The 9,436-nt window shown below is 34.7% G+C and overlaps 2 protein-coding genes across 2 annotated transcripts; both read right to left on the minus strand.

Moving 5' to 3' along the window:
- Nucleotides 1-715: 715 nt before the first annotated feature.
- LOC8269519 (plastid-lipid-associated protein, chloroplastic) lies at nt 716-3,336 on the minus strand. The gene is made up of 3 exons (XM_002524364.4): nt 2,586-3,336; nt 1,489-1,684; nt 716-1,173 (listed from the first exon to the last, which is right to left on the minus strand). Exons 1-3 carry the CDS (start codon nt 3,029-3,031, stop codon nt 850-852), a joined length of 966 nt encoding a protein of 321 aa, XP_002524410.1. The 5' UTR covers nt 3,032-3,336; the 3' UTR covers nt 716-849.
- Nucleotides 3,337-7,616: 4,280 nt separating this feature from the next.
- LOC8269518 (AP2/ERF and B3 domain-containing transcription factor RAV1) lies at nt 7,617-9,123 on the minus strand. The gene has a single exon (XM_002524363.4). It carries the CDS (start codon nt 8,953-8,955, stop codon nt 7,840-7,842), a length of 1,116 nt encoding a protein of 371 aa, XP_002524409.2. The 5' UTR covers nt 8,956-9,123; the 3' UTR covers nt 7,617-7,839.
- Between the last annotated feature and the right edge of the window lie 313 nt (nt 9,124-9,436).

Here is a 9,436-nt window from a genome sequence, read left to right on the forward strand (position 1 = left end):
AAATTCATAAAACCATGCCCTTCCAAAAAATTTGCTTCCTTTTAGCTATTAGTACAGGTTTGGGGAGAAACTCTAAATACTGAATTTTATTTTCATTCAGATTAATCAAAGATTGTAATGCGTATATTTTCTGTAAAGAAAGAAAATGAGTCTCGTTTGTCTTCACTAATGTTTTCTTTATTGTCCTTCTGATACACGAGTTGTTATCGTATAGAATAATCTTTCATCCTGAATTTGTCTCTTTCAAGAGGGCAGACATGTTTTTTTCTATTGTACCATGAATTGTGCATTGATAAACATGAAGAACAAATCCTAGCTCCCAGTAATGGGTTGGTTTCTGTACAGAAATTACAGCAGTCTGATTGTTATTGATCAATCACTTGACGGAGATAGAAGGTTCTTGCAATATTAGTCCAATTATTAAATTTGATTCGGATACAAGGGTGAATATATTTTACTTGAAGGAGAAAAAAAGAATGCTTATTTTTTGTCAGATAAAAGAGTAGTTATGCTCCTTGCTGCGTTAGAGGCACATAATTGATAATATTATGCAATTTTATTTGTTAGCATACAGTGTCCCAAGTTGTTAGGTTCCTCTGGTTTTCGCATTTTCATCAGGAAGTGGAACTGCAGCAAAAGTTCCAGGCTGGCAAGTTTTACGAGTTAGAACCTAAAATTCATGGTAGCAGAAGACGACCTTTTAGAACTCAAGAAATATCAAGTATGTAGAACTCTATTAATCAACTTACACTCGAATCTCTTAATTTTTACACTCAAGTATTATTCTGTAATCCAATACAATATTGGAGAAGGGCACTATTTCACAGTAACAAAGGAAAGGAGATCATTCTAGTTTGTTAAGGATGTCAATAGAGGGCTGCCTTCCTTGATGAGCACAAATATGCTGCCAGCATCAGCCCTTGAGATTCTGAGATCTTCATCAAGGTATGTGGTCAGTAACCATGATTGAGCATTGTTGTTTGAGATGGGAATTTTCAATGGTGGCTGGCTGGAAATAGTCTTTGCAACAGATGATGCTGTGTCCTGAACAGAGGTTATTATGCCTTTAAAGGGCGTGAGATCAATCTTTTGTCCCAGGAATTCCACATTTTCTGGTAATACTATGGAATCTGTCAGCTGGGGGGTCCCAATGATGCCTTCATCAAACTTGATCTGAATAAATAATAAACAGGTTAATAAATAAATAAAGGATAAAGGGCAATTTGATATAAATCCGCACCATCATTTGAAAGAAGAATTTCAATCCCTTTCAGATGATAAACAAGAATACTACAACCTATCACATAATTTGAAGTAATATATTTTCATGTCCATGCTACGCATCCAATTGAACAAACTCCATTTTTCATCCATTCCTAAACCCATTCTTCCTCCAGAGTGATATATTGCTTAATGCTTATTTGTTTAGTGTCCAAAGTTGCAGGCAGTTTAGAATAGAGGGAAAGGTTACTAATAATGAAAACTAACCTGCACTCTCTTGGGGCTTCGGACTTCAAATTTGGCATTGGTACTAATGGAAGTAGTAGCTAGTGGCCCTGAAAACTGGACAGAATTTTGGACAGTGAAATTCTCTGAATCAATTGTCTGCGATATTTCTTCCACCTTCACCAGTGGCAGAGTGCCCCTTGACAACAATGGGAATAAACCAGAGAAAGAAGTGTATCTGCAGTAGTAAATCACCACATAAATGATCATAATCACCAGACATTGTAAAGACTAAACCTATCATATTGAAATTGATTACCGTTAACCCTTCTGCTCAGAAATCTTAATGTAGGAAAGGATTCGTTATGGAAGTGCAATAAACTCAAACTCAAAATATGCATCTATCTTCCGCTAGTTCTGTTAATTTTTAGTAAGAGTAAACGCCATTATGAAACATTATCAAACCTTATAAATCATTAAGCCAGCCTTGTAAATCAGACTAATTTGAGGAAACAAATTAAGTTGCTTGTCAAATAAACTTGGTTGCAATTTCCATTTCATCTTAATGACCAAATTGAACTTGCACACAGTTAGCTAGCTACAAAAACCAGAGTGCTAGAAAACAAGACAGCAATTACAAGTTTATTGCAGTTATCAAGAGTAAATTCAATATATATATTCTAGAGTTAGAGCACAGTCTCTTATTTGATTAACAAGAAGACATATCAATCTGATTCGTGGCTGGAAAATATAAGTGTTGCAGCTTGATTCCTAGCCAAAGGAAAAGTTGGCTTTCATAACATGAGTATGCAAAATAGTGAAGCATATAATATATTGTCAATATAATATCCAAAGTTATGGCATGATGTGAAAGTTCAGAACCATTAACTCCTCACTAATGAAAGCTTCTATTAGGTCAGTCCAAGAAATGGCTCTTAAAAACTTTTCTTTAAATCACTTATAGTACAACAGGAGAAGTTGGAATATGTATGTTTAAAGATGCCTAAATAATAGTCAACTGGTATAAGCAATATCTGCCCATCAAATTATGCATGTCAAAACTCTATTTTCATCATTCAAAGTTGAAATGAATAAAATTCCCAGCAGAAGTAGGGAAAGAAAGAAAGAAAGAAACTTACGCAAGAATCCACTTGCCGTTGAGAAGAGTCAGGGCCTCAGTGGGGGCAGCGGTAGGGTTCTTGGATTCAAGTTGGGTAATAAGCTCCACAATTTCAGCTCTGGTTTCGCTAGTGGCCTTTAATCCACGATCGGTCCCATAAAAGGAATCAACCAGCTGTTTCTTGAGGCTATCAATTTCTGTCACCTCAGTAGGCTTAAGCTTCTCCTCCGACTCCTCTTCAGCTACGGCAACGGCTGAATCCTCATAATCGGGGCCCCACTCGTCTTCGGCATCCACGGCTCTAATCGAGAAGACGGGTCTTGTGCCGGTTGAAAGTGTTGGTCTACAGATGGAAGTGGTGGTTTTGATCGAGAAAACAGAGGGTCTTGAAGTGAATTTGGAATTACAGGGAGGTGTAGAAAGAGTCTTGCATGGAAATTGATTCAATTGAGAGATGCTTGCCATTCTTTTCTTCTTTTTCTTTTTCCTTAAAGATTTTGAGCAACAAGAGTATCAACTGCCAGGTGCTAGCAACAGAAGAGGACCCCGATACTACATAAATAGTAAGTAAATCGCACAGTAGCGTCTACAATTGTGACGCGTGGACCAGCCAGGCATGAGAAACAAGGTGGGAAAATTTTTGGTATTTTATCAGGCTATATTCTGAAATTGGGAGAGAAAGAAGATGACTGATTTACAATATCTCTGGAAGCTTCCGTCGCGGATTGTCCGGTTTCGATTGGTGGTGGATGATTTCGCACGATAAAAATATCTTTTGTTTGGTCTTTTTGTCTTAATCTCCGATAAAGTTGTTGGTAAGGGTGCAAAAAATCGTATTGAATTTTGCAGCTTGATTTGGGGTCATGCGGCTTGAGCTTTCAAACAAATTGACATCAACCCAATTCTGCTCCGCCCCAAAACAGAATCAACAAACTTATGGCTGGTTTTGTTATCTCTCAGGACTCCTGAAAGGGCCTGAAAATGTTTGAATTAGGCCTCAGATTGTCTTTTTTTATGGACATCTCCAGACTAGACTTCTTGTTCAAACTATCACCTCTCGAGCCTTACATTTGAGCCCATATTACCCATACTATCACATATATCAAGCTAATAATAATTGCGTGTTGAAACAGACAGGGATGGATAAATAGCAAGCAAGAAACAGTAAAAGTTAGTACGTAATCAAACTTTCATTTCAAATAACAGAAAAGAAACAAAAAAAACGCAGTTGTCCACAATTTGCCCCAATATATGAACTTTCAGACCACAGATTCAGAGGTCAATAATCTACCCGTTAGAGATTCTTAGTCTATCAGCCTGTCCTCTTACTAGCTCAAACTATTGGACGACATGGTCGATTGAATGTTTTTCCTTCTTGTTAGCTCGTTTGATGTTCTATTGTTGTCTGCCATGTCAATTAATCTATTGGGAGCTAAAACAATAATATTTATGATTTAGATACTGTATGGCCTTAAATGTTATAGATGTCTGCCATGTCAATTAACTCATTATGGTAAATGCTTTATCTATCTTATTTGTTGTCACCACAGGGCGCATAATCAACAAACGCGCAATGCAAATATCAGAAACTATGTTCTTAAACAAAAAAGTATAAATGAAATATAGTAATAAATCTGATGTAGCAATACCTTGATGATCATGAAATTGAAGCTGAGCCAGTGTAGTTAGATGGGCTCACCTAATGATCCACGTCATCCTTCTAATGGGCCTCCTTCTTTAGCCCAACTAAGAAAAATGCGTTATTTAATATTTCACAGGTTCTTAAATAAACAGTGGTTAATTTTTAATTGATTCTGAAAATTGATGGAGCTTCATGCATGGCTGATGGGTGTTTTGGTTCCTCAATGACTGATGGATAAAGGGAGGATAGAGTTAATGGATGGACCCATTAAGGCATGAAGGAGATGGATATAAACCTGCCTTTCATACCACTTCAGTAATTCAATTAGGTAAGAGTTGACCTATCAATCTTTCATCGTCTTCAATCAAATTCCTCAAAGTCAATTACATAATCAATCAAACATAAAATTTGTGGACATATATTATGTGACCAATAAAATAAAAAATGTAATAATGTTTTGCCCTATTGCCTGAATTAACGATTTGGAGTCCTAGAAAAGAAGTTCGGCCATTTGCTTAATAATCTAGAGATGAGATAAATCAACGCATATGTTGAAATAAGAAAAGAAAAGTATATGAATTAGGTTTGCTAATATTTAAAACTCGTAGTATTATGGTCCGGCCCAATTTGGGGCCTTTAATATCACTTACTGTGAGAAAAGTTCAAATTATAGTAGAGGGAAAACAAGTCAATTTACTCTGGAATCCTTGATTTATAGAACATTCAAATAGGATGATGAGATACTTTAGAAGTGGGATCCGCATTCAAGCTTATCAAGTGAAGAAGAAAAAAAATTCAATTATGCCTTGGCATTAATTAAGCAAAAAAATTGTATTTGAGTGAATAGAATTTAATATATTACAATACAATGCACGGACAGACTCGATTATCCAACAATTTGTATGATCTTGAGTTTTGTACAACTTGCCCTTATAATATTTCAGTTAATTTTGAAAACCAATGCAGCTTCATTGCAATTAAAGAAACAGAAAATAGAAAAATCTCAATAAAAACCACATGATTTTTTCAAAGAGATAGATCCAGTCAAATATGGCATAACAAATTCCAGGGAGACAATATTCCAGGACCCATGTGAAGCCTGATGACTTAAATTAATTTTGAGAAAAGAAAAGTAAGATAAAGAAAATGGACCCCTGAGGTTATTGAAGAAGATGGTTATTTAATTTATTAGCTCTAAGTCAATTTCGTGACAAGTAAACGGAATTGCTGGTTCCATAGGTTTTTCTTTTTCCTTTTTTTTTTCTCTGAATTAATTCTTGTACCCAGTTGCACACAAAACAAATTTACTTAAGATTCTTTGAATATAATAACATAGAATATCAACACATTGCAGGAAATTCAATCAACTGATTGGTGAGCTTTTGGAACTTGACAAGAAAATCATATGATAAAAGAAAACTGTGAAAAGATTACAATCTATTTAGACAACCGAGGACTCGGAATATAATCTTCATAACTTGAAATCTCTGAAGTCATATGCAAAAATGTCAATGATCTTTTATGATGATGGACAGGGTATTAATTTCTTCCTCTGAATATTCCAGCTTTGACTATAATATAGTTTGACATAATTAACTCATGGCTTTGACATTTTTTCTATAGATTAGCAATGTCAATGGCACTTCTTTAATACGTATATGTACTAGTTGCATGTTAGAATATTAGGGTTTGTCATCAATTAATTATAACCAACGTACCGTGCTCAATTGTATATTTACGTGCCATGTGTTGCAGAAAAAAGAATACTAATCAACATGATCTTGAGATTTGGATAAGAAGTTACCTGGAAATATCCAGATTCTGATCTGGAAAAATAATGTAAGAATAAATGTGCTTGATCCTTTGTTTTTCAATTTTATACAAGATTTTGGACGTATAAATTACATAATAAAAAATAAAATTCTTTTATTTTATAAAAAATGAGTTGAATTTAAAAAATTTCATTGGTAAAAGCATATTTTTTTTATTATTTATAGGTCTCAATTTTTTTAATCTTTTGATAGTGGGTTTTATTTATTCCATTGAGAGAGTCACCCACAAAAATCAACTTTAGTTGCTCTGTGAATTGCTTTTTAGTAAAGCATTTGACAAGCAAATGTACACGAAAATATGACCATTAGTAATTAAGTATCATTATCAACTTTAGATAGTGAATACAGTGTGTTTGTGATGAATGTGTCCATTGCTGTGGATTTTTGTTTGCCATCACTAACGTTATAATCGTTGCAAATATCATTTTTAATCTCTGTTGTTGATTGTTATATATATTATATATATATTGCCTTTGGTTATAGAAAATATCTGAAACGATAGATCGATAAAAGGATATGTGAATTTTTCTTTAAAAAAAAGGGATGGGCAGAAGATTATATTTGAACCAATGGTGGTTTTGTTATGATAAATAAGAAGAATTTTATAAATTTAGAACCTTCCATCAAATAAATTTAATTTCCTTATAATCAATTTCATTATTTAATAAAGATAAAATTATCAAGTGAGTTTTCTTTCATACTAAACACATAAATTTTTATTAGATGATTTTTTATAAAATTTAAAGCAAATAAGATGTCAGAAAAAATAGTTAATTTTAATTTTATTTATCTAATAATGTAGTGTGTCAGACAAAATTTAACTCTTATAAATAATAAAATATTAACACAAATGTATATTCGATGATTAAATTAAAAAAATTAAGTTAAAAAAATTATTATATCATCCACATGCTATTATTAATGTACTAAACATACACATAGGAATAACATGTCGATAAAATTGTTTTGGCATATGAATCTTGAATTCAGTTCTGAATTCTGATGCATTAAAATGTATTTCTTATTTTTGTTTTGTGAAACAATCATCATAATGTTTAACCTAACATACTTTAATAGATCTCCCCGAAAAACCAAAAACAAGAAAACAAAAAAGAATTATTAGTTCAGAGAAAGAAAAAAAAAAAGATGGCCAAAAGGCAGTAACTTCTAATAACATCATTAGATCAAGAGATGGGTTGCCTTAACTACTGACACCAAACTCCATCATTTACGTAGTTCTACTTCTAGTTCCTTCATTCCACAGTAGAGTTAAGATAAGCCAAAATAGAGGATGGGATGTGAAGAACATGTAAAGAAGGACAATCCACTTCCTAATTTAGATAATTTGACAAATGATGATAGCCTAATTAGCCTAACCCACTTCTTTTTTTAAAGAGCAAAGCCTCCTTTGCATACCTAATCTCTGTTCTCAGGTCCCATGAAGCATAGTTTTGTCAACATAAGAGATATTTTTGGGAAAGCAACACCACAGGGAAAAGCCATGATAAACAACAAATTGCTACAAAAATTCGAAAAAAAGAAAAAGAAATTGTTAAACAGTTTCAAAAAGTCTCCATGAACAGAACAGATTAACAGTTATCTATTTCTTTTTTTTTTTTTCCTTTTAAATTGACAGCTTTCTTCAGCTTTTTTGTCTTGTAATTTACAATTTCACCTTTTGCAACTTGCATCTAACACCACCTGCCAGCCCCCTTCTCCTTCTTCCTCTTTCCCCTTACAAAAATACCCCAAAAAGAACAAAAAGAAAAAAAATTACAGAAACCCAAAATTACAAAATGTTACAAAGCCCCAATTACCCTTTGTTTCTTGATACAATCTAAAGATAGAAGTTCCATTTCCCTAATTCTTTTCCCATTACACCCTTCAATATGACTATCTCCAGGTACTTTAAAAATATTTACTCCAAATAACCTGACCATCTGAACCGGTTGAACCGAACAGACAACCGGATTCGACACAGTAGGAGTTAATGTCCTGACTTTCCAATCAATATAAAGCTGCTTATCCGGCCCGGTCGACTTCAGGAAGCGAACAATGTCACCGGCTTTCAAGTTCTTCTCTTTAACGAAACGGCTCCACCCTTTTGTCAATACGTAGCTCTGGCTACTGTTCCAATACGAGTACCTGAATCTCCATACTTTCCCTGTAATATCTTCAAAATTGAGCAATACCCCTTTTGTACTATTGCTTCCACTTTGCAAAGGGAAGTGCTTTTCCGCATGTTGTTTTGGTATAACTAACCGGTTCAGTTTTCCGACATCACTTGGAGTAACCGCTTTCTCGAATAGCTGTTCTCGAGCTTTCATGATGATTCTTTCCGACCCAGAAAGACCAACATTATTCATGTTGGTTCGGTTTTGAAACTTGTCTCCTCGACCATTATTGCTAGTGTAGTTACGTTTGCTTTGTTCTAACTCATCATTGTACGTATGTTTCCTAAGCATGTCAACTATTTCAGCCTTTGAATGAGAGTTCAGAAAAGCGGTTTCGATCTCGTCTTCTTCTGATTGGTGATCAGTGGCTTGAGGCTTGAAGTTAGTGATAGCATCGCGGCCACGGAATCTCTGTGCCGCGATGTCGTACGCTTTTGCTGCTTCATCCTCTTCATTGAAAGTACCAAGCCAAACCCGTTGATGCTTCTCGTAAATCTGGGCACCCCAGCGGCCGTTAGGTTGTGGAACGACTCCTTTGTATTTAGAAGAAGGGAGTTTACGAGACTCAGCTTCGATTCCCGATTCAGAGTCAAGAACAACGCTTGTACCGCTTCCTACACGGCAAAGTGGGGATTCAGGTGATTTTGATGGTAATGGGTTTGAAGAAGGGGAGATATTTGAAGTCGGAGTGATGGATATAGAATCGCTTGTTGTACTTTCATCTATGCAGCTTCCGTCCATTGTTGTTCACTTTTTTTTTTTTCTTTTTAAAGTTGTGTTATTGTTCTTGTTCTGGGAGAAAGAGAGAGAAAGAGGAGAGAATGGGTATTTGATTTTGTTTACTAGAAAGGTACAGAAGAAAGAGAGGTATGAGTTGGGTTGTGTTTGAGGAAGTAAGGAGTTTATATATATAGAGGAGGAAAAGGGCATTATAATATAAAAAAATTAAGGCACTGAAAATGGGATTTAAAATATAAGTTAATAATAATGATATTTGGTATGTTGTGGGTATATAGTAAAAAGATATGGGGATGTGGGTGTGGTGGGTCAACAGAGAGGAGAGAAAGAGTTTTAATTTGAGGAAGAAGGATATGAATAGATGGTAAGCAACAAGGAAGATTCATGGATATAGTATGCGTGAGTTGTGGGCTGTGTATGTGAAGTAGGACCCACAGCCCTAAAAACAAGTTGATGGGGTTCACATGACTGTGGACCGTGTTTT

The sequence above is a fragment of the Ricinus communis genome, chromosome 4 (assembly GCF_019578655.1).
Source record: "Ricinus communis isolate WT05 ecotype wild-type chromosome 4, ASM1957865v1, whole genome shotgun sequence".
Taxonomy (NCBI): Eukaryota; Viridiplantae; Streptophyta; class Magnoliopsida; order Malpighiales; family Euphorbiaceae; genus Ricinus; species Ricinus communis.